Source organism: Schistocerca americana, chromosome X, assembly GCF_021461395.2.
Source record: "Schistocerca americana isolate TAMUIC-IGC-003095 chromosome X, iqSchAmer2.1, whole genome shotgun sequence".
NCBI lineage: Eukaryota > Metazoa > Arthropoda > Insecta > Orthoptera > Acrididae > Schistocerca > Schistocerca americana.
In genome coordinates, this window is record NC_060130.1 from 406,445,047 (window position 1) to 406,471,892 (window position 26,846).

At 42.2% G+C, this 26,846-nt stretch overlaps 1 protein-coding gene across 1 annotated transcript in view; it reads right to left on the bottom strand.

Moving 5' to 3' along the window:
* LOC124556488 (galactosylgalactosylxylosylprotein 3-beta-glucuronosyltransferase P-like) overlaps nucleotides 1-26,846 on the bottom strand; it is a 302,764-nt gene that overhangs the window by 180,993 nt on the left and 94,925 nt on the right. The window contains exon 2 of the mRNA XM_047130445.1: nucleotides 25,536-25,742. Coding sequence (XP_046986401.1) covers nucleotides 25,536-25,742 — 207 coding nt within the window. The remainder of the gene's footprint in view (nucleotides 1-25,535; nucleotides 25,743-26,846) is intronic.

A 26,846-nucleotide genomic window follows, 5' to 3' on the forward strand; every position in this document is an offset into this window, starting at 1 on the left:
TTGACTGACATGTGGCCGTGCATTGTCGTGCAACAGCAAAACATCCTGCTTTTGCCGATGTGGTCGAACACGACTCAGTCGAGCTTGAAGCTTCTTCAGCGTCGTCACATATGCATCAAAATTTATGGTGGTTCCTCTTGGCATGATATCCACAAGCAAGAGTCCTTCGGAATCGAAAAACACAGTAGCTATAACTTATTCAGCAGAAGGTGTGGTTTTGAATTTTTCTTCTTGGGTGAATTTGCATGGTGCCACTCCATTGATTGCCTCTTCGTCTCTGGTGAAAAATGATAGAGCCATATTTCATCACCTGGCACAATTCTTCCAAGAAATTCATCTCCACCATTCTCGTACTGTTCCAAAAGTTCGCTGCATACCGTTTTTCTTGTTTCTTAGCGAGCCACTGTCGACATCCTGGGAACCCACCTGGCACAAACCTTTTATAACGCCAACACTTTCAGTATTCTGCAAACACTTCCTTGCCCTATCCCAACGTAGCGTGACAATTCGTTCACTGTGATGCGTCTGTCAGCAGTCACCAATTCGTTGACTCTCTGCACATTGTCTGGAGTGTGTGCAGTACGAGGTCTGCCGCTGCGAGGACAATCCTCAATATTGCCGTGCCCACTTTCATCACGTAACCTGCTTGCCCACCAACTAACTGTACTGCGATCGACAGCAGCATCTCAATACACCTTTTTCAACCTCTTGTGGATGTTTCCCACTGTCTGATTTTCACAGCACAGGAATTCTATGACAGCACGTTGCTTCTGACAAACGTCAAGTGTAGCAGCCATCTTGAAGACATGCTGTGACGGCGCCACTCACGGGAACAGGTTGAACTAAGTTTGACAAGAAGCGGTAAGAATGTATCGACACACTAAAACTTTCAGATATGCAGAATGAAAACTGTAATTTTACAAAAATAGTGTGCATTTCTTTTCGAGTGACCCTCGTAGTTATTAAATTGGAGTTGCGGCCTGAAGAGATAGATTTAAAAGGATCTTTTCACACAGAACACTGTCGTGGTTACCACACGCAAAGAATCTGGAATGACCCTGACGGTGCCGAATGAAATGCCTCAGCTACATGTGATTGGGTGCAGACAGGTCCCCGTCTGCTACTACAGTTTTATAAGGATTTCGTGAGATCCCGACTACGTGAAGGGTGCACAGTTAATGTGAGACATACTAACTCAAGTATTGTTGACCCTATCCACCGCGAGGGGATCAGACTGGCTGTAGAACCACACATACAGCCTCCCTCACCCCCCCCCCCCCCCTCCCTCCAGCGCCTCCATGCCGTTAGGACTGCTGCTAAGTTCACGGATCACATATAATTCTCTCAGTACTAGGACATTCTCTTTGATCTTACGATACGATGACATTTTACATTATTTAGGAAGTATTCTCATAGCTTTCAGTGCTGTTTTTCTAAGTAATTTTACTCCTATATTGTTCTCGTAAGCGCAGCAGTCACAAAATACAGTTAACCAGGAACAGAGACATACATAAATAGGAGAAAATACACTGTTTACGTGAAAAAATAAGAGAATTTTCCAAGATATTTGCAGGAAAAGGGAGCAGACGAATGCGGAGCGAGATGGTGTCGCGGAACATTCTTTCCGACTGTTCGGGATCACGGAACCCTCATTAATTTTTGCCGACGGAAGCTCCGAGTAAAATGTGAAAGTGCTGCTGGATTGGAAGCTGTTCGCACGGTGTTTACGACAGTTTCACGTTACTACAAACTCGAAACAGACGAAAGAATTAATATAAGTGAATGGTTCATCTATTACAAAAAGGGAAAAAGTTGAACACTCTATTTAAGGTTAGAAAGAGAACATGTCAATAAACTACTCTAAATGTTTGTTTTGTGAATATAAAATGTCAAAAGAAATAGTTCACGTATAAAATTGAACAAAGTCACGTAGGTTTGCGAAAATGTACAGCGAAACACCGAAGAAGCTAAAACAACTTTTTAAAAACATGGTGACCTATTTTAGAACGAAGATGGAGAATAAAGTAGGAGAACTGTCTTCTACTAAATGTCTCGAAACGTGAAATCACTAGCGAACGAACTGCTTGCTGTGAATGAGCTGGGGACGATCAGGACAAAATTGTTGAATATAGTAACGAAGTCTCATACGAATGAAACCTATGCAAATCTTAAAAATAACTGCCTGAATGACGATCGTAGCTTTTACCATTTTAGAAAATCTGTTTTAGTGTTAGGCATAGAGCGATTGTGACTGCACAATAAAAATTGAGCTTTTGCCCGTTTAGTATGGTGTGTAGAGCTGCGCCACACGTGTACGACGCGGTTTTCAGAGGCTGCACATCTAACACTAAAAGATAAAAGACTTTTATAAATATCGGTATCACCATTTTGAAGTATTCAAAATTTGCATACGAAAGCAAGATCAAGTCTAACTTCCAGTCAGTGTCCCTGTCGTTAAAGTTGGACTGGACAAGGATGGGGCTATTGTCGAACAACCATCACAGCTTTCGTCTCAGGTTGTTTAGGAGAATCCCGGAAAACATTACCCACGATAGCTGGATTTAAGCAAAAATGTGTCCATTGTCTGAATAGCCGAGCCAGCTCGCTCTGTAATAAGTGTGAGGTCTACAAACGCAATGCCAATCAACTTATCTGGAGATTTACTGAGTTAACTGAAGATTTCTGAGATTTGTTCCTCGACTCTACATGTAGCAGTGCATTCCTTTTAATAATGTTTACATTGTATTCCTAAATATTAGTGGGGATTCACAGCCGTGCTCACAAGATTTACTACGGCTGTATTAGTGTGTGAACAGTCACAGTCGTGCTCAAATGTTTTGTTACGGCTGCTCAGAAACAACAAGCATTCTTAAGGGATCAGTTGAGTTAAGTACCGGATAGGTACACGAAATGATTGAGGGAAGAAAATAAATCTGAAATTCTTGTCTTCAGACCTGTATTTGAACACATCCCCTTCAATCTATCAATGGGGACTTTTACTTTACAGCTTTGTAAAGATAGTTGATTATCAGAATCACGTGCATGTGCTGAAGGAGGAAGGCAGTGAATCAGAGAAAATGGGTTTCTGCAGGAATTCAACTCTAATAGTCAGGAACGACGCTCAATAACTACGCGTCAAGAAGAGTTAAAAATAGTTTTCTCTATGTCTCGAAAAATTCTATTAATATGGCCCATTCTTTGCAGCCGCTACTACAGGGCGCATTAATACTTGTTTCTGAATAGGTGTAGTCTGAAAATCTCTGTTGTCAAGGTGCTGTAACCGTTTTCTGGAGGAACGGCATTCACGTCCGCAACTGATCATGCAGAATTAGGCTTTCTATGATTTTACTAGACCACTTTCCTGAGTGGTTTGTTTTGGGAGCATCATTGTCCAGCTTCAGCTTGTGTACCAGCTCTAATGGCCTCATACTAAAGTAGACATTAAACAGTAAAATTCATTTTTTAAAAATCTGATTAGTACATGAATGAAAGACTGTACTGTTTATCCGTAGAGTACGTATTTGAGAGGCAAATTTATTTCCTTTGCAAGTAGCGAGTCATTTTAGCGAAAAACACTGGTGCACATAAACTAATATAATTATTTGCGATACTGATCTGCTAGCCCCTTGTTGGCTCTTAAGTACATTTTCCAGTACTTAATATTTTTCTCACGACCTGACACATGAGAAGATAAACTATGTATAATGTAATACAATGGCGTAACGTCTCTGCCCCGTATTCGATACACATTCAGCTTACCACCCGTCATGCACGTTGGCACATAATGAGCACATAAATAAAAGTACTCACGGTCTAATTTGGGATGATTTGTTATCCATCCGATGAGTGCCAATCGGCCTGCACATGTCAACAAAAAGTAACTGAATTACGAGGAAATAAAATGTGACGACGTAAAGCAAAACTGATAACTACACTTACAGTTTGTTTCAATATTATTACTGTTTCTTTTTTCCTCGTTACCTTGTGGTTACTAGCTAATAAAACATACGAATCAAATATTCAACTAAACAGTGGAATGTGCGAGTACATTGAAAGCAAATTCTGTAGCTCTTTAAATCTACGTGCCGGACCCAGCTTTAACACAGACGTCAAGTTTCCAAACGCTGTCACAGCACGTCTCGCGATCCCGAGTAGAAGGCTGTAAAGGCCATTCGTGTAGAAAAGTACTAGAGAGCTCTCCACGAAAGGAAAAAGAGATAATGCTGCTTTCATCTTCCAGAGCTCATACAACCTTATTATTGTTTAATTATACTTTTAGAAGTTTCTTGTTGCATTCGCGGCTTTCACGAGAAAAAAGTTATCTTTCACTTTACTCTCATGGATATTGTTTTTCGTCGGCGAGCCATCTGTGTCTGCAGCGAAAGTCGACCATTTTTCTAATCTTATCTACTCCTCTCTTCCAACCGACTAGTCACCTACGCCGAACGACCCAAAAACCAGAGCATATTCATGCATCAGATTCTAATTTTATTTAATCATCTCTTTTTCTGCGTATATACTCTGATATGTGCCAAAATAACTTAAGTCTAATGCAGGGATGATGTTTTACAGTTGTATTTTTCAGTTGAGCGGAAGCATCGTTTCGAACAAGCTCGTCGTTAAGACGCCAAATGTCACATAGCTTATAGAAATGACGGATTGCTCTGCCACTACAACTCGTATCGTATGTACTGTTACATTTATCATGCGTATTTCTCAGACTAGTTTTTTAAGATCAAACTCAGCTTATGGTTTACTTGTTTGAACAGATTTGAATATGTTCGAAATTTCAAATATTAAAGTCGACAATGGAATGCACGTTGAAAGGAATTTCTGCAGCTCTTTAAAACTGTGGACCGCGCCAGGTATTAACACAAAAATCACGTTTCCAAACCGAGTGCGCCAGCATTGAGCTATCAAGGCACTCTCGCGACACCGAGCAGAGGATCGGGCAGTCATTCATATAAAAAAGTACCAGAGAACTGAATTGGTAATTACTGTAAAGACACATGCGTCAACAGACTGAAATAAAAATTTAAAAGAAATATTCAGATGTTGCTGATACATCACCACTTGACATTAAGTAAAGCTCTTATAACATCTCTTCTAATGATTAATTTTATTAAGTTTCATCCTTTCACGTGCGTTTGCTCTATGCGTATACATAAAACTGAACAGATAAGTAACTAGTAGAACATTTCGTGCTTTTTTGGTGATGAGAGGCAGATGGGGAAAGGAGGAGAAGGAGAAGCAAGAAGAAATGTAGATCCTCCGTCTGTAAATAAACTCCTAAAAAACAGTGACTAGTACAAAATAGATGAAAAAAGAAAGCGCTGTAGATACAGAATTTGACTGAAAAGAGTTTTGTTGACAGCCTAAAATCACTAAAACTGAATAAATAGCTAGGGCCCGATGGTATCCCAGTCAGGGGTTACACTAAATATGAAGTTGAGTTAGCTCCTCACTTAACCATAATACACCGCACATCGCTTGAACAAAAAACTATGCCCACGTGTTGAACGAAAGGACAAATTACACCGATCTGCAAGAAGGGTAGCAGAAACAAACACTGCGGCTCAGTATAAATAACGTCAATCTGCTGCATAATCTTAAACTTATTCTGAGCTCAAACGTAATGAGCAATTTCGAACGAAATGACCTACTGCAAGCCAACGTGCCTGGATTCCGAAAGCATCGCTCATGCGACAGAAAACTCGTTCTATTCTCAGATGACATTCTGAAAGCCATGTTTCATGGTGCCAAGAAAATGCAGTTTCCTGACGTCAGGAATTCATTTGACTTAGTGCCACACCAACACTATCTAGACTGATATGTGTGGACAATCAAATGAAATTTGTAACTAGATAGAGGATTTATTAGTGTAGAGGACGCAGCTTGTAATGTTGTATAGAAAGTTGTCGAAACAAATAAATTTTTTTAACACCCTTGCAGCTCATATTGTTAATCAATGATCGCCGGACAGTTCTGAAATAACCTCACCCTTTCTGCAGATAATGTAGTTAACTATAATCAAGTGCCATCTCAATAAAGTTGCAGAAATATTATCAGATTTTGATAATATTTAAAAGTGCTATAAGACTGAGGACTAATCTTTTGGAGAAAAGAGAAGCAACTGTATGAATGCCAAGAGCTCAAACAGAAAATCAGAACTAAGCATAAAAGGGAAAGATGAAAGATGGAAGGCATATACAAGGGAGATGGACTTCAAGACAATAGTATGGAAAGAGAAGAGGACGTAGATGAAGATGAGATAGGAGATACGATACTGCGAGAACAACGTGACAGAGCACTGGAAGACCTAGGTCGAAACGAGGCTCCTGGAGTAGGCGACATTCTGTCAGAACAACTGATAGCCTTGGGAGAGTCAGCCATGATAAAAGTATTGCATTTGGTGTGCAAGATATACGAGACCCTCAGACTTCAAGAAGACTGTAATAATTCTAATTCCAAAGAAAGCAATTGCTGACAGGTAAGAATATGACCGAACTATCAGTTTAATAAGTCGTGGTTGTAAAATACTAATACTAATTATTTATAGAACAATGGTAAAACGGGTAGAAGCCGCCTTCTGGGAAAATCAGTCTGTATTCCGGAGAAATCTAGGAACACGCGAGGCAATACTGCTTCTGCGACTTCTCTTAGAAGACATGTTAAGAAAAGGCAAGCGTATTTTTATAGTATTCGTAGAATCACAGAAAGCTTTTGACATTGTTAACTGGAGGGCTGTCTTTGAGATTCGAAAGATAGTAGGGGTCAAATACGGGAAGCGATAGGCTTTTTACGACTTGTGGAGGAACTAGACGGCAGTTGTTAAGTGTCGAAGGACATGAAAGAGAAGCAGTAGTTGAAAAGGGCTTGAGACAGGAATGTAGCATGTTCCCTATATTATTGAATCTGCACATTGAGCAAACAGTTGTTGTTGTTGTTGTTGTTGTTGGAAACCAAAGAAGAATTTAGAATAGGAACTGAAGTTCAGAGAGAAGAAATAAAAAGTTTGAGGTTTGTCGACGACATTGTAATTCTGTCAGGGACAGCAAAGAATAGTTGAACGGAAAGAACAGCGTCTTGAAAGAAGGATATAAGATGAACATCAACAAACGCAAAACAAGGATTACGGAATGAAGTCGAATTAAATAAGATACTGAGGGAATTAAATTAGGAAACGAGGCACTTAAAGCAGTATACAGGCTTTGCTATTTTGGCAGCAGAATAACTCATGATGGGCGAAGTAGAGAAGGAGTATAAAGCGTTGACTGACAAGGCAGGAATAGCGTTTCTGAAGAAGAGGAGAGAAATTTGTTAAAATCGAATATAGATGTAAGTGTTAGGACGTCTTTTCTGACGTTATTTGCCTGGAGTGTAGCCATGTATGGAAGTGAAACATTGACGATAAACAATTTAGAAAAGAAGACATCAAAAGTTTTTGAAATGCGGTGCTACAGACGACTGCTGAAGATTAGATGAATAAATTAAGTACTTAATGAGGAGGTACGAACAGAATTAATGAGAAAAAAAATCTGTGGCACAACATGAACGCCAGCCGCTGTGACCGAGCGGTACGAGGCTCTTCAGTCCGGAACCGCGCTGCTGCTACGGTCGCAGGTTCGAATCCTGCCTCGGGCATGGATGTATGTGATGTCCTTAGGTTGGTTAGGTTTAAGTAGTTCTAAGTCTAGGGGGCTGATGACCTCAGATCTTAAGTCCCATAGTGCTTAGCGCCACAACCTGGACAGAAGAAGGGATCGGTTGATAGGACACTTGCTGGGACATCAAGGGATCACGAAGTTAGTGTTGGAGGGAAGCGTGGGGGGTAAAAATCCTAGAGGTAGATCAGAGGCGAATACAGTAAGCAAATTCAGAAGGATGTATATTGCATTAGTAATTTGGAGACGGAGAGGCTTTTACAGGATAGAGTAGCATGGAGAGCTGCATCAAGCCAGTCTTCAGACTGAAGACCACAACAACAACAACAACAACAACAACAACAACCAAAACATGACTGCAATATCAAGGACTCACAATCAGAGCAAGTCAGTTAACACAAATAGACTGCGAAATTCGTGCTATTAGTCGTGGAGCACGGTCTGTTTATTAGTAACACAGACACAGTCAGAGATGCGTCCAACTGCGTTCCATACCACTCGCGCTAAGGCTGCAATCACCTATGCTCCTCCTGTGGCGTTATCCGGAAATGTTAAAAAAACTGGACTGCCCGACGCTGGAATATAGACGCCAACTATCTGGCAACATTTAGTTTCAAGAACCAGACGTACGTGAAGAATTTGGGGACATACTACAGAACCATACGTGTCACTCCCATACGGTCAGCGAAGACGAGATTAAACTGATTACAGCCTGTAGAGAAGTATTTAATTAGTCATTTATCCCATACTTTACACGTGAATGGGAAGGGAGAAACCGTAATATGTGATAATTGGTAAGTACCCTCTTTCAAGTACTTCATAGTGCTTTGTTGCTGTAGATTTAGATAATGGGTATTTTAGAACAGTGGAGACAGAGTTTGGGAGATCATTCCTGAATAGATAAGGAACAAATAAAGTCAAGGGAAAATACCTTTGACCATGCTTGGTTTCCTTGCAGAGACTATTTTGTTAATACTAACGCAGTTCGTTGTGTATGGATGAGATGTTGTCGTCCTATTTCCCTTAAGTTAACACTGTTCGTAGTCCCTCCAATATGTCTCAGAGGCAAAGCGTGTCTGCAGGCAACATGGGGACATACTTTCTCCGTTCCTGGAAGAAGCGCTATTGGGGCTATCAAGATTCATTCGTGTCCGCCTCAGTATCTGTTTGCTGCCTCCCTCACCGATAATTCATATGAAGTGCATCTCACATCTAGCCTACGGGTGACATACGAAGTTGAGGCCACTAAGTTCTTGGGACTAAAGGGAGATGTAAAGCCGTCTTGTCAGCGACATTTTCACGATCTACTACGCAGACGGAATGCAGTTGCCTCTATATCAGAATAAAATCTGACGCTCCTGACTATAAAAAACGAGAAATTCTTTACTTATCGTACCTTCATTAAATGATTCGTGAAGCATAATGATTTGGGACAGCTTAGATTAGTTAAAACGGTCAATTTAACGGTAAAATAACTTACAGCAAATTCTTTTGTTAACACGTTAAGCGAGCCGTCAGTCCCGTGAACTAACGTGGACTCTTGGTTTAGGCGGCGTCAGTCGCCCGGGCCTGACGGCGTGCTTTTGCTTTGACCAAGTCAGTACGTGCACATTGACAGCGCACTTTTTCTTTGCACGACATCAGTGCGTGGGAACGGCAGTAACTAGGTTAAAGAACAGATGTGATTTTAGTGACATTTATTAAAACATTTAGTAGATAGAGGGGGTTCCGATTTGTACGTATTACAAAAAGTAACGATTTATTTAGTTAATTTTCTAGCTGCATTACGCCGAATATTTCTGTGTTTGTATTGTAACATTCAGAATAATATCTACACACTTTATGCGCCTTCCCTTCCTTTTTGTCCACCCGGTATTTGCTTCTTCATGTATCGACATTGTTTGGAGTTTCTTTATGTGATTGTACGCAGTCATCTGATCAGAAAGGTGAATAGCAGTTTTTCCCTCAATTCATTCAGCAACAATTTTTTTCTTTTTATAAAACCCTTCTTCTAGTTATCACGTTTTCTATTTCACTCGAACACGTCAGGTGGTCGCCAGCGCGCTCGGAATGCTGTTTCAACGGAATTCCCGATAAAATTGGCTCCGCTCTCAATGTGTTAATTCAAAAAACGCATGTAGGTACACAGAGTGACTTCGATGTGTGCGGAAAATCAGTGGACACACAAACAATACTGAAAGGAATAGGAAAAGTTACGTATCAATTTTTCTCAAAGTCATCTCTATAAAGTAAAACCTTTAACGTTATTTATTGACTAAACCGTTGACTAAACTAAACAATCGATGACGAATTTTCGTGTGCAAATTATCTACTTTTTGCAGAAACATGGTAACGATAAAATGAACACTAGAAAAACTATGATACCATAACTAATGATTTTTTACCCGCGTCTAGGGATGACAAATGGAAGAGTTAAGCAGTTACTTGTAGACGGTTTTTAAAGTCTTTATCGGACTGTTTACTGCACAAAATGGCTGCACAAACATAGATGCTCAGTTGAAATTATTAATTGTATGCTACTGTTCTTACGATATCCTGTTTATATGTTCTAAGGGCATAACAATAATCTTAAGATGTTATCTTTTCCGTGACGTAACTGATTTATTCTAATTTATACGCAATTTCAAATATGACTATAAGAATAAGTATACTTTTCTTTGTTAACTTTTCTTACAGTTAACCACTAATAAATACACTCCAAAAGTTCTGCACATATATTTCATCCACTAGTTGATGTACATGGAAATCAAAGCGAAGTTTCTGCTTCGATGCACGCATTACATGTGTCATACTTTGGAAAATACTGGGTGATACGGATGCCCCTACCGCTGTTGTTTTACGCAACCCGTGATGTTATAGATGGGCTTCACACACCATTCACGAGATTTTCATATTCGCTCGCTCGCCACGCGCACAGAAAAAAAAATGAGCAGGGCTTTTTTTGTAGGAGATTTAAAGCAGTTAAATTTTGTACTGGAATACGTTATTGTCAGAGGCCGTAGTTTTCGAATTATTCAAGAAAAAAAGTGACCTTCAAACGCATCCCCACTGCCACAGCCGCCACCAATCAGGATTTTTGGTGCGGTGTTCATGGTACTCCCGCCTGCTACTGTACAAAGATTAGCGAATGCTTGAATTATTTCCCACATTCGACCCTACGTTTCCGTACCTCAGTCCGTAAATATGGAACCCTTATAGGATCACTCTGTGGCCCCTATGCCTGTCTGTCTGTCTGTCAGACCTTTTCTCTCAGGGGCAGGTTGACGTATCAAGTTGAAATTTGTCTCATATAATAAGGTCTATAGTTACTTGGCGGCGTAGAAAATTTAAGCTTCTGAAGTCAATGCAATCAAAAGGAAACGGCTACTTACGTCAAGTATTTGATACTCGCAAACTCACTCATCAAAACCCGTAGGGTACTTTCCCTTTACATAGAATCGTAAAATTTGGCAACGAGCAAGCTTTCACAGTAAAGGTGGAAGAAAAAATCCGAAAATTGTTAATTTGTAATTATGTAACACAAAAAACACTTATCTCATTTGTTGGCCGAATGTGTGTATGTACGACTGTTAAGATTCATTTTTCACAGGGAAAGGACATATCAAGTTGACGTGTATGTCGCACACTAAGGTCTATGTTTCCTTGGTGTTGTAAAAAAAACTGAAGCGTCTGAGTCATTGCAATCAAAAGATACGGCCATGTATGTAACATCCAGAATGAAATTTTCACTCTGCAGCGGAGTGTGCGATGATATGAAACTTCCTGGCAGATTAAAATTGTGTGCCGGACCGAGACTCGAACTCGGGACCTTTGCCTTTCGCGGTTAAGTGCTCTACCAACAGAGCTACCCAAGCACGACTCACGACCCTCCTTCACAGCTTCAATTCTGCCAGTACCTCACAGAAGCTCTTCTGCGAATCTTGCAGTCTGCGCCTGCCATCCGAGAACAGGTAATGGACTACTTGGAACATTCCATGTTACCCCGCATTGTTGATCGGACATCAGCAGCCGACAGAGACTTACTGTCCCTTGCTTAGGCTGCCGTTAAAAGGTTCGCAGAAGAGCTTCTGTGAGATACTGGCAGAATTGAAGCTGTGAAGGTGGGTCGTGGGTCGTGAGTCGTGCTTGGGTAGCTATGTTGGTAGAGCACTTGCCTGCGAAAGGCAAAGGTCACGAGTTCGAGTCTCGGTCCGGTACGCAGTTTTAATCTGCCAGGAAGTTTCATATACGTAACATATTTTGAGACTCGCGATCTGAGGCGTCTTGTCACGGTCCGCGCGGCTCCCCCGTTGGAGGTTCCAATCCACCCTCGGGCATGGGTGTGATTGTTGTCCATAGCGTAAGCTTAGGGACTGATGACCTAAGCTGTCTGGTCCCATAAGACCTTACCAGAAATATACAATTTACAATTCACAGTGCAGGTAAAAGGAAGAAATCAGAAAATTGTGATTAAATCACACAAAAAATATTTCTTTTGTCATTTGTTATCCGACTTCAAAAATTAAAATATCCTCGTCCAGGGAACGACATCTTGCCAGAGTGTCTCGATTCCCGGGATGGATGAACCGTCTGAATACATAATTAAGTCTGTACGAAACCCTCAGAGTGCAAGTTCTATTAGCACCTGGTCAGTATTGTTATTTGCTCTTCATTGACTGGTCTTATTACGCCACCAGCGTAGCGCTTAAAAATTGTAAAACTGACGTTTGTAAAGTTTACCTAAATTTTTTAAAATGTTAACTGCATAAAATAAACAGTTACCTCGTTGTATTCGTCAGGACTTCTGACTACGAACCAGCTGTGCTTGTAGGGGCTAAGTTGGGATCAAACTGTCAATATGATTAGTTTCAGCGTAACCTTCAGAAAAGTCTTTTTTCTGTCATTAAACTAACGGGCAAATTTAAATTAATAATGTTACCGAAGTAGCCGAGTACGCTGGTGGCTTAACAGCCCAATCAATAGACACCGAAAAACGTCGAATATCTGGAATATTTCGTCTAGTCGGAAATATTTGTACAGTGTTAGGAGGAGTGCTTCGAATCACATACTAGAAATCCTGACTGGTAAGGGATGAGTGTGGGGCGGAGGTGCGTTTGTGGCTACTTTTGTACGTTTTTCTCGAATAACTCGAAAAGCGGTGCCACCAGTGATAACGTGTCCCAGTACAAAATTTAACTACATTAAATTTCCGACAAAAAGTCTCTAGACTAACAGTTTGCGCGAAGCAAGCCAAAGAATATGAAAATCTCGCGCGTGGTTTATGAAGGCCAGTTATAACATAGCAGTCTGCATAAAACGACATCGTTAGGGGGCGTTGAATCTCACTGTATAATAATTCAATAACACTAAGTCTATGCTACACAGTTCGTCTGTGTATGTGTCCGCTGTCCACTTAATGTATTGTCACAAACTTATTTAGTACGTTACTGATTTCTTAAGAAAAACTTAATAAAGAAGGTAAAGGAGACAGAGTGATAAATTTAATTTGAACAGCTATGGTTACATTCCTACTTTCAGGATGGTTCAAACTTCACAAACGTAATTTCCTTAGACATGTGGCAGCACACCAGATAAATAATATAAAACTGCATTTACGCCATGAGCTGGGTATTGCCAGCATTGTTTATGACCGTATCGGAAGACATTAGATAATGGAATGTAGGTAAGTATGACTTATCTCTATGTTTTCTGAAAATATACGCCGGCTGGAGTGGCCGCGCGGTTAAAGGCGCTTCCGTCTGGAACCGCACGACCGCTACGGTCGCAGGTTCGAATCCTGCCTCGGGCATGGATGTGTGTGACGTCCTTAGGTTAGTTAGGTTTAAGTAGTTCTAAGTTCTAGGGGACTTATGACCACAGCAGTTGAGTCCCATAGTGCTCAGAGCCATTTGAACCATTGAAAATATACATAAATGAACGAGCACCGCTGGTCGGTTTTTTCCAGGAAAAGTGGCACCTATATTGATTAAACGAAGGGACAGTTTTTCTTTTCCAAGGTATAACATATCACCCTAACAAGTAACACAGACGTCTGTAAACGTGGGAGGTATTGGTCGTCTGCTAAAGTGAATGCTTGACAAAAGCTTGAAGTGTATGAATGTATCAAACATCTGGACTGTGCGGGTCGAGCAACAAATTTCACGCATGCTTATCGATCTACTTTCTCTCTCTCTCTCTCTCAAAAAAAAAAAGTGAAGCACCCAGAAATTATTATGAGATGTCAGTGTAACTTCGTACACGTATACATCACCGACGGGTGTGTAATGATTACAGATGCAATTACCTGTAACTGATAGAGCGGCCACCAGAGTGCATTAGTGTTGTTCGTGGTTAGTGTTAGGAGTGGTTGGGTATATAAGAGGCGCGGACGGCGTGAGATGTGTGTTGACCACTGGAGGACACGGAGATGCCGCGTACTCATATGACCACAGCGTTGTCAGCACCTAACAGAGTTTGAAAGGGACCATGTGGTGGATCTCCGTTTGGCCGGCTGGTCGAATCGTGCAATATCCAAATTTGAGGGACACTCGGAAATGACAGTGGCTCCATAATGGACTGCATGGGAACGTCAGCGCATGCATACTCGTTACCTAATAAGTTCCGGCCGACCATGTTTGACCGCCACAAGGGAAAATCGAAGTCTCGTGCACTAAGCATATCGCAACCTCTTCACGTCTGCGCCTGCCACCCGTGAACAGCTAATGGACTACCTGGAACATTCTATGTTACCCCGCATTGTTGATCTGACATCAGCAGCCGACAGAGAATTACTGTCCCTTGCTTAGGCTGCCGTTAAAACCACAACACAAACGACTGCGTTTGGAGTGGTGCCGTGATTGAGGAGCATGGACTGCTGGCGAATGGTATCGTATTGTGTTCAACCGTGAATAGCTGTTCTGCACAATCCCAGATGACCATCATCAGCGAGTAAGGTGGTGACGTGGATGATCTGGAGAGGCGTTGGCGACGTTACCCCTGGGGTCAAGTTGTGGGAATCATTGGATTTGACTTTAGGTCACTGCTGGTAGTGACTGGGGTAGCTCTGACGACATACCTGTACGTCACGAACATCCTGCGTCCTCATGTGTTACCCCTCATGAGACAGTATCGTGATGCCATTTTACAGTAGGACGATGCTTGTCCACATACGGCACGTGTGTCTATTAACTGTCTGTGTGATGCTGAGGTACTCCCGTGGCCAGCAAGATCCACAGATTGGTCCCCGATAGAACATGTGTGGGACCAGCCCGGACGTCAACTCAGTACCCTGAATACCAAGGACCAACTACAGCAGTTGTGAGACAGATTGACTCAGGAGTGCATACAACGGCTTTAAGGCACCGTCCACAAGCAAGTACCTGCAAGTGTACTGATAAATGGGTTCACGCTGCAACGTTCTTCTTAAATTTGACTCGGTTTTGCAATCACTGCAGTAACATCACGTACCCTGTCAACCCGTGAAGTTTCATTTGGTTGTGTCCTGCCCTTCTGGGTGCTTCGCTTTCTATATCCGGCAATGTACGTCAGACTACACACACACACACACACACACACACACACACACACACACACACACACACACAAAATGGCAATTATTAAGCTAAAATGGTAATTATTAGGATAAAATATCTATAATATGTGACAACATTTTTTTCAAACTTGTTCGATTCCTCTTTCCTTTAGATTACTTCAGCTTTTTGAAAGAAGCATTAAATTTTTTTAGATGCACTTCCAGTAAAAATGACATGTCATGACACGACATGACATTGCCCCATTTTTGTGAGTGTGTTAACCCTTGCCAGAGTTCATATTAACGATGCAATCTTATGAACAACAAAGTCTAGCTGTAAGAAATATTTTTCGGAGGAAGCGGTATAAAACTCGCATAGTACCAACATACAGTCTAATTTTCTTCGCAAGTACATTTATACAGGGTTTAATTTGCTTCTCTTCAGTGTATGAGCAAGAAACTAAATGACCCGGTACCGGCACTGCTCGGAAGGGTCATGGCTTCCTTTAACTGCAACCAGCTATTTCATTAATAAAAAGACATCGCAGTTCAACATACTGTCAAAAGTAAATCAAGATACAAACATTTTTGAGCACGTCGTCTTAATTGGACTTGGCGATTTGGCTGAAGGCGTACGCAAAACAGTTTGAGGACGATGCATTTGAGTGAAGTTCAGTCACATCAGCTTAGAAACTGTATCTCTTTTCACCTTTTCATCAATTACCATAATTAAGCGTAGGCTGATTGGACTATAAGAAAGTTCGCTCTATCAACATATTCTCATATATCGATCTACAGAAAGCCCTTCTTCTTCCTGCGTAACAGGGCACCTCTGTGAAAACGACCATTAGACTATAAAGAAGTCTAAGTGAGAACAATGATTTAGCCATTGTTACCAACATACAAGCAAAAATTATAGAAAGTGCTTGTAAACATATAATAATAGCTGAACGCTAGGAAAATGTGAAAATGTCATTGATGTGTCCAACAGATTCCACTGGAAGACGCTACAAGACGCACTATGCACCGCAGAGAGTTGTATCATTAAAATTCAGTCTGAAGGTTCCAGTTAGACTTAAACATATTACCTCCTACCACATGCATCTTATCTGAGAACCAAGAGGGTAAAAGTAGAGAACTTCGAATTTATACAGAGAAGTATCCACATGTTTTTCTCACACAATCCATACACGAATAGAACAGGAAGGGGAGAAACTGATTCTGATGCAATGTTTACCGTCCGTCGCCCATCATACCATGGCTTGAGCAGAACACACACAGATGTGGACGTTAGGGTATTTGTCGTACGCCACGCGAGCGAGCTGACACTGGACTCGTACTACGGAGGATCGTCTGTCGTTCCAGGTATACGTTTGCTTAAATCGCTTCACGAAAATATGGGGATAGTTATTTTGAAAAGGACATCTCCGATTTCTTTCCTCGATCTTTCCCAATCGGAATTACTCAGTACCTGGCCACTTCATCGTTGACGCGTCGTTAAACACTAATTTTCTTTCTTCCATCGTTCCATCCGCTACAGAATCATAACTAATCTGGGGAATGGAGCACAATTACTCTCCATATGCGTTACAAATTTTCTGGAGAACCGAACAAACAACCGCTTCTGTTTAGTTTCAAACGGCGTTTCAGGTTCAAACGGATGGAAGACTGATTTTGATGAGAAAATATTCGTGCTCCATATTCAACAGCCTAAAATATAAAACATATCGCTTAATGACGGGGGAATGTTTATACTCAATGATAAATTTAAAACCACTAAGCTATAATTTCTTTCGCTTTAATGCGTGCTTATGTTTCCACAATTAATTTTTCATAGCTATGCACTTACTGAAATGGCATCCGAGGGCGCGCTCTGTTACAGCAGGAACGTTATCTGAAATTCTGAATTACCTGCACACACATGCTCGGACATTTTAATAAATGAAAGCTGTTTTGCACCACAGCAGACCGGAATTTAATTTCATTATGAGAAAATAATTAATTAATAGCGTGGTCCCGTAGCAGTAGGGCACAGATAACCGACATCGGCACCAAATAATTTTTTACTCAGTCACAAAGCTTTGTGCGAGGCCACCAAACACGTTTGTACAGTAAATAGAAAATCGCCGCACATGGTAATATAAAACAGGTAAGGTTAATATTTTCATATTTCTGGGTCAAGATATAAACTTACGTTGGTATTAATTATTGAAAACTGAGATGCATGCTGGAAGAAAAGGCAAACCTGGAGTCTTTTGGAGTTTAAGAGCAACATTTGGTGGTTAAGTAATCTCAAAAGTACGTTACTGTGTGTGCCATACTCTTTAACATAGTTTAACATTTTTACTGTAAACTAGCACCTTTTACAGATACTACCGTACGCTTTAAAATCATGTGTTTCATCTAACTTTTGGATAGTTTATGACTTTAGAAATTATGCCTTAGGGAAGATTATGTGCTGGCAGGCCAGACAACAGAATACGTTCCCCGGTAATTTCATCAGCATGCGGAGTAGACGCCTTGATTCGTTATATTGTACCTTTAGACATACCGTAGAAAAATATTGTGTTATGGGACAAATACCTCGGTAGGAATAGTGAGAGCAGTTTATATTCACAATACAGGTCGTCTATTAAGCGTATGTGGTCGGATTAGATAATACACTGCCTTCGGTAGGACAAATCAGGCGCGGATCCAGGGTTCGGTTGAGGGGGTTGGATGGGGGAGGAGGCATACTTTCTCAGTGTCTCCATACTGCCCACCCACACACACCAAATGCAGCTTGCCGCCATCACAACTGGTAAAATGCCTGTGATTTTAATAATAATAATTTGTTTGCATCAGTGCTTGGTAAATCACTTTAGAATAACCTCCAAGAAAATGCAGTTCTGAGAAATGTAGCATTTTAAAAGCATACGTGTGAAAATTTGAGAGGTTCGTGTGTGATTTTATTCATTTAAGAACTATGATAGTTCAAATTCTCACAGCTTTCTCAATGCCATAATTTACACAATATAACATCGATGCGCGCACTCGCCATTATCGATATTTCACAAAGTACTAAAAAAGCTGGTCCGCAAACTACGGTTATGTAAGTGTATACATGAAAATTTCAACCATTTCCACCTATTTTCCGGTAGTCAGTCACGAAACGTGTCTCGTTTGTAGTTGACAACGGGCACAGTTAGATTACAAATGAGTGCATTTGCCGAGAAGACCTCAAGTTCATCCTCGTGGGCATGTCCTCACATATGGAGATGTTAGGTGTCCTGCGTTAAACGTAGCTTGTAATTTCTAGAATCCCTTGTCATTTTCGAGAGTCTTAGCTTTCTTGCTACTTTATTCTTCGAATGTAAGCTGTGAAATTTGGCAATTCACACACGCAAAAATATAGCCGCATGTAATAAAATGATTCGGGAGGGAGGGAGGGGGAGTTCAAGAATTCCATGACTGTCTTACCTGGATGCACGCCTGGTACAAGTAATGGTGCTTAACTATTGATCGTCAAACTATAGGGAAACTTCTCCGCGGTGTGGTACGGAGTGATATCATGTGGTCCTCAATAGTGAGGCCCTTGAAATCAGAACCTCCCGTGGCATACGAGCTCTTGAATATTGACGCCATTTCAACGGATTTTGAGTGCAGTGTCTAGTTCGCAGAAGCTGAGAGAGGAGGGACCCGGTGAAAGAGTGTAACGTCCCCATCCGACCCAAGTACCACCAACTGTGCCCTTTCCAACTGCGAGGCTGCGGAGTGATTTAAAATTTAATCCAGCACTTTGACACAAGGTGTCACAATCACGAACAGCATAGCACCACCTTTCCTCCTTCCCTGTCCGCAGCTCGTGGTCGTGCGGTGGCGTTCTCGCTTCCCACGCCCGGGTTCCCGGGTTCGATTTCCGGCGGGGTCAGGGATTTTCTCTGCCTCGTGATGACTGGGTGTTGTGTGATGTCCTTAGGTTAGTTAGGTTTAAGTAGTTCTAAGTTCTAGGGGACTGATGACCATAGATGTTAAGTCCCATAGTGCTCAGAGCCATTTGATCCATTTTGAACCTCCTTCCCCAGGCAAATAATGGCGACAAACGTTTGCTTACTCACTAGTATTAGAATCGAGCACCTCCTGACAAGCTGCGTAAGCGACCTCGGCTACTGGACAGAACTGTTACTTAAATGCATTACGCTACTTGCTACGTTGCTCGTCTTCCTTCCGCCGTCAGCAGCACTACAACTGCGTGACTCGTCAGTCATCAGCGCTAAAATGATACGGTACTGTTAACAGACAACACTCACAATGCGAAGGGAAGGAGGGGCTTTGGGGCCCGAACAGTTGCTCGGTGCCTCTTGCCTCGTTCCAAAATTTACTTTAAGCAATTTAGGCTACCACTGGAAACATAAATGCAGATGGTCGGACGAGGATTTAAGCCAGAGCCCTTCGAATGTGAGTCAAGTGCTTGACCACTACGTTACTTCTCTCGCATCCTCGTACACCTGCAGAAAGGTACCAGCTCAATACACTGACGCGCAGATTCCAACGCTAATGCACAGCACAACATGAAAATAGTAGCAGTACACGTGTCCGTCATCCGTCCATAACTCCCATAGCGTCGCTCCCTCTCTACGTTTCACAACGGATACACAACAGTAGTTTAGTGTTTGTGGAAATAGAAGATTCGTGTTGGATTGCTGATTCTACATCAGTCTTACACGACAGAGCTATTGTAGTGTGCTATAAAGAACACAACCATGCTACACTATAGGTGTGTACATGTGTACTTAATCCATACAGCCAAATACATCAGTCGAAAACGAAAATTTCCATTTTACGCTCTGGGAAAAAATAGTGTGAGATCTGAGGTCGAAAAGATGTCCACTATAGAAACTGCGAGCTTATCAAACGCCGTGTGGTACTACACAGCCCTACAAGCAGTCATAAAGCTAGGAATTCTACACTTCAGTTGGGATGGCTGTACACTGCTGCGACAAACTGAAGAGAGACTTGTCTGGTTCTAAGCTGGCCCTGAGTTGCACTTTACTCAATCAGCCCTTAAGAAACATATGTTGTTCAACTTAAGTTATGCCAGTCTAACTAAAGGCCAGAAATCATGGAAGAAATGCAAGAAATCCAGTAACAAGGTCAGCTCTGAACTTCTGAGCGCAAAGTTCCATTAGAGTTGAATAGCTGTTTTTTTACAGTTTTTCATTCTTCATCCTCTTTGAAGAGCATTGATGTGGTTTTATTTGTTATTTTTATTGAGATTCAACAGTATTTTCTTAGTCGTTCTTTTTAAACGTCATATCTTTAATTTGCAGTATCAGCTTTACATAAGTGGAAAATGAAATAGTTTCTTGTGAATGTTTTCTACCTGTATTTCGTGACTCGTTGGATATCTTGGATTTAATTGCATGAGAATATAATTTCAGATCGTTGAATTTTAAATGTAGCATCTTCACTGCTGGGAAAAAATGCAACACCCTCAAGGACAAGGTCATTTTGTTGAAAAGTGAGGTGACAAGTACAGGAGTATATGATGATAAATCCAGACCGAATGAAACACAAATGTCGCAGTGAAAAAGTGCCCAAACAGTCGCTTCAACATAGTGTACAGTCCTCTGGCGGCAAAGCATATATGTATTCTCGTATGCGAACAATCATAAAAGTGCCGCATGGCATCCTGCGATAGACTGTCCCAAGCATCTTGCGTATTAGTTGCAATGCGCAGTGGTTCTTGCAGGCCCTGTAGAACGAGTAATTTCTCGCTTCATCATGTCCCAAATACGTTCAATTGACGAGAGATCTGCTGCTCTTGTTGGTCGTGGCAGCTGTACCGCGTGATCAAAAAGTCAGTATAAACTTGAAAATTTAAACCACGGAATAATGTAGATAGAGAGGTAAAAACTGAGAAACATGTTTGGAATGACATGGGGTTTTATTAGAACCAAAAAAAACAAGGTATTGGGTATTGCTAGACGCGTGAAAGATCTCTTGCGCGCGTCGTTTGGTGATGATCGTGTGCTCAGCCGCCACTTTCGTCATGCTTGTCCTCCCAGGTCCCCAGACCTCAGCCCGTGCGATTATTGGCTTTCGGGTTACCTGAAGTCGCAAGTGTATCGTGATCGACTGACATCTCTAGGGATGATGAAAGACAACATCCGACGCCAATGCCTCACCATACTACGGACATGCTTCACAGTGCTGTTAACAACATTATTCCACGACTACAGCTATTGTTGAGGAATGATGGTGGACATATTGAGCATTTCCTGCAAAGAACGTCATCTTTGCTTTGTCTTGCTTTCTTATGCTAATTATTGCTATTCTGATCAGATGAAGCGCCATGTGTCGGACATTTTTTGAACGTTTGTATTTTTTTTGGTTCTAATAAAATTCCATGTCATTCCAAGCATGTGTGTCAAAAATGGTTCAAATGGCTCTGAGCACTATGGGACTTAACATCTGAGGTCATCAGTCCCCTAGAACTTAGAACTACTTAAACCTAACTAACCTAAGGACAACACACTCATCCATGCCCGAGGCAGGATTCGAACCTGCGACCGTAGCAGTCGCGCGGCTCCGGACTGAGCGCCTACAACCGCGAGACCACCGCGGCCGGCAAGCATGTGTGTCAATTTGTGCCTCTCTATCTACATTATTGTGTGATTTATTCAGTTTTCAAATTTATACTGACTTTTTGATCACTCTGACTTTTTGGCAAATGGTTCAAATGGCTCTGAGCACTATGGGACTTAACTTCTGAGGTCATCAGTCCCCTAGAACTTAGAACTACTTAAACCTAACTAACCTAAGGACATCACACACATCCATGCCCGAGGCAGGATTCGAACCTGCGACCGTAGCGGTCGCGCGGTTCCAGACTGTAGCGCCTAGAACCGCTCGGCCACCCTGGCCGGCCTGACATTTTGATCACCCGGTACATCTCAAAGGGCATGTTACGTTGCAGCAGCCACATGTGGACGTACGTTCTCATGCTGAAGCAGCACATCAGCTTCATGTCGAAAATTGGCAGTAGCACGAGGATAGCAACCTGTCCAACGTATCAGGTGCTGGTTGCTTTACCCTGCAGTAACATCAGATGTGGTCACGGGCTGTAAGTACCGTGTAACCTGGGATGGGACCTGTGTATCCTGGACGAATGCACCCTGGAATAGGAGCTCACCTGGTCTACGCCATACACGTGTACGCACTGAAGACAACACAGCGCCATCTCACCCTCCGGTCCACTCTTTCACGATACCAGAGTAGCCATGCTTGACGGTGTCGTGGTATCCCGGTCAGAGGTGCAAGTGATGTCAATTCTGCTATAAGTACACGGTTCCTGATGACACGGCATGTGCAACATGTCCCGGATTTCGTCCCTGGATGATGTTAGGCCGGTCTCTGGTGCTCGCACAGTTCGTCGATGTTGATATGTGTCTGCACTACGCAGACATCGAGGACCTGGTCTAGAAGTGTGAGAATGTTCTACAGACCACTGTTGAAAGCAGCGATACACCACTGCTTATTGTGTCCAACATGTGCAGCAGTCCGTGGATATGTTTATCCAGCTTCCTCCAGGCCCACAAAGCGACCCCGTTGTAAATGCTGATGCTGTTCAACAGGAGTACGTACTCGTCGGTAGGGCATGGTGGTACGCTGGAATGAATGTTGCATACACTTTTCACCTCTAAACTCAGCACAGTTACTGTCGGCAGATCCAAAACAGAGGGTGCACAGATAGGCCGCCTGAGCGCCATCTGATCGCGGATTAACGTGAAAAATGTATCACGAACACGACTGTTTGGTATGCATATACCATATCCTGGTGCCACTGAACACAGTTTTGAGGCTGTTGCATTTTTTTCCGGCAGTTTCTATTTATAATAACAGAATAAAAGATGTACTTTGCGTATTCTGTTGAAAAATGATAACCGTTTCGGTATCATAGTAATCTACCTTAAAAGTCAATCGCTAGAGACAAAACAAGAATGAGATTTTGACTTCCAGCGGAGTGTGCGCTGATATGAAACTTCATGGCAGATTAAAACTGTGTGCCGGACCGAGACTCGAACTCGGGACCTTTGCCCTTAGCGGGCAAGTGCTCTACCAACTTTTTTTTTTTTTAAATCTCATTTTGTTCGTCTTCGTTCTTTGTATCTGCTCGGGGCGGACGTCACAAAACACCCGTTTCAGTTCGTCGTTAATCCATTAACTCAGTTTTTTTTTAAATTTTATTACAAAGGGCAGCTAACCCTCTGGCCGAACACGCTGAGTTACCGTGCCGGCCCAACTGAGCTACCCAAGCACGACTCACGCACCGGCCTCACAGCTTTACTTCTGCCAGTACCTCGTCTCCTACCTTCCAAACTTTACAGAAGCTCTCCTGTAAAGGTCCCGAGTTCGAGCCTCGGTCCGGCACACAGTTTTACTCTGCCAGGAAGTTTCAGAGATAAAACAAGTTTTGTACGTTGTTGTGGTCTAACAGTCCAAAGACTGGTTCGATGCAGCTGTCCACGCTGCTGTATTCTGTGCAAGCCTTTTCACCTCCAAATAACTACTGCAACCGACATACTTCTGAAGCTGCTTACTGTATTCATCACTTGGGCTCCCTCTACGATTTTTATGTCCCAAACTTCCTTCTAATACCAAGTTCGTGATCCCTCGATTTTTCAGTTTGTGTCTTATCAACCGATCCCTTCTAGTCAGATTGTGCCACAAATTTCTTTTCTCATTAGTCCTATTCAGTACTTCTCACTAGTTACTTGATCTATCCATCTAATCTTCATCATTATTTCATAGCACTACATTTCAAAACCTTCTATTCTCTTCATGTCTTAACTGTTTATCGTCCGCGTTTCTCTTCCATACATGGCTACACTCCAGGCAAATAACTTGAGAAAAGACTTCCTGAGACTAAAATCTATGCTCGATGTTAACGTATTTCTCTTCTTCAGAAACGCTTCTCTTGCCTATGTCAGTCTACATGCTATATTCTCTCAACTTCGCCTACCATGAGTTATTTTGCGGCCCAAATAGCAAAACTTAAGTGTCTCATTTCCTACTCTAATGCCCTCAGCATCACCTGATTTAATTCGACTAACATTCCGTTATCCATATCTCTATCTAGCTGAAGTTTTGAATAGATACTGTCAATGTTGTTTCTTGGGGCACCGCAGACTCACCAAATAAAATAAAATAAAAAAAATAAAAAAAAAAGTTCAAATGTGTGTGAAATCTTGTGGGACTTAACTGCTAAGGTCATCAGTCCCTAAGCTTACACACTACTTAACCTAAATCATCCTAAGGACAAACACACACACACACACACACACACACACGCCAGAGGGAGGACTCGAACCTCCGCCGGGACCAGCCGCACAGTCCATGACTGCAGCGCCTAAGACCGCTCGGCTAATCCCGCGCGGCTCACCAAATAAGTTACATAAAAAATGTCAATTGCAAGATCCCCTCGCTTCCAAACTGATACTGTTATTACTCAGCTTAGCCGCGAGTCCGTAGAGGGTGGTACATGTGATGTACAGTATGACTGGTCAGCATTTCCACCCGCAATTTGCGAGTGAAGTCGGACCTTCCTTGATCCACCTTGGTGGGTCGTGTCGTCGGATTTCCTCCTACCTGTGCGCGGTGCAGCTCTTCTAAATGTCGTCCCGTGCAGATTCTTCATTGGCGCATTAGATGTCTCTGTCGGTGGAAGCTAATTACCTGAAATTGCTGTCGGTCAACTTTGGGGTATCTATTTATCGAAATTAACATTCAGAATGCCGTAATATCACTTTTATTCCTATTAGATTAACACTGAAACACTCATGTCACAAATTACTCGTAACCGAGAGCATGGCTACCATCGAACAAGAACGGGTGTGAATTTTAACGAGTCATAATTATGATAAATAGTTTTAAACATCCAGAGGCTCCTCCTAGTATTCATGTTGTCTTAAATGACTTTAATTATTAAATATGAAGAAACAAAATCGGAGACTTTGGCGCCAAGATGGCGGTACTTCCCGTCATGTATATTTCCCAAGCTAACGCTTGTTGCTACGGTCCAGCGCCGAGCCCCACCCCACTACGCGCGACATATGGTCGCTTCGTCACCTAGCCAGCAAGCGTGGGAAATGCTCTCCGATTCATGGCCGGCTACGGACTACAGCACTTCCTAACTATCATGAATATATCAATAAGAGACAATAATTTATTAAAACTGGTAAAAATATCTTCCTCACATAAGAGGCACCTTACACAATGTCGGAATCTTGCACCCTCTAGGATAAATTTGTGCGATTGAAACAGAGGGATTTAAAATTTGGTGTAGTGGCGGTACTCACCAGCTGGGCCGGCAGGCGGTGCGGCGCCTGGCGCAGTCTGTCGATCGCGGCGCGCACCACCTCCTCGCTGGACGCGGCAGCGGACGCCTCAGGCCCCGCCAGCGGGGACTGCAGCCACGTGGTCGACACGTGGTACTGCGCGACCACCAGGCACGCGGCCAGGCCCATCAGCAGCCACATCTTGTGCGACACCCGCATCGCCACAGCCTGCCACAACGAAACACACCACTGTCACCCGCGCACGTTATCGAGTTGGCTGATTAGACCTGGAGACAATGTTGACTGGAATACACTCTGAAATTCTCAAGGTAAAATACAGGGAGCGAAAGGTTATTTACAAGCTATACGGAAACCAGACTGCAGTTATAAGAGTCGAAGGGTACGAAAAAAAAGCAGTAGTCGAGAAAGAAATGAGGCAGGGGTGTAACATCTCCCCGATGTTGTTCGATCTGTACGTGGAGCGAGCAATGACGGAAATCGAGGAGATATTTGGAAAGGCAATTAAAGTTCGGGGAGAAGAAATAAAAACTTTGTGATTTGTCGATGACACTGTAAATCCATCACAGATGGCAAACGACTTACAAGCGCATTTGAACGGAATGGATAACGTTTTGAAGAGAGCTTACAAGGTAAGTGACATCGAAAGTGAAACAAAGGTAATGGAATGTACGGTAATTTAATCGAGTGGTGTTCATAGAATTACATTAGGAACTGAGACACTAAAATTAGTAGACGAGTTTTGCTATTTAGGCAGCAAAATAACTGGTGATCGAACGATCAAGGATACAAAGTGCAAACTGACAATTGAAAGAAAAGCGTTTCTGAAAATGAGAAAATGCATAGAAATTTAAGTGTCACAAAGTTTTATCTGAAGGAATTTGTGTGGAGTGTAGCGTTATGTAGAAGTGAAATGTGAACGAAAAGCAGTTGTGACAAGAAGAAAATTACAGCTTCTGCAATGTGGTACTACAGAAGAGTGCTGAAGATTAGATGGGTTGATGGAATACCTAATGAAGACGTGCTTAATAGAACTGGGAGAAAAAATAAATTTCTAAGCTTATCTGATTACAAGAAGGGATCCGCTGATTTGACGCATTCTGAGGAATCCAGAAATCATCAGTTTGGTAATGGAGGGAAGTGCGTATGTGTGTGTGAGTGTGGGGACCTTAAAACTATACAGGGTGTTACAAAAAGGTACGGCCATACTTTCAGGAAACATTCCTCACACACAAAGAAAGAAAATATGTTATGTGGACATGTGTCCGGAAACGCTTACTTTCCATGTTAGAGCTCATTTTATTACTTCTGTTC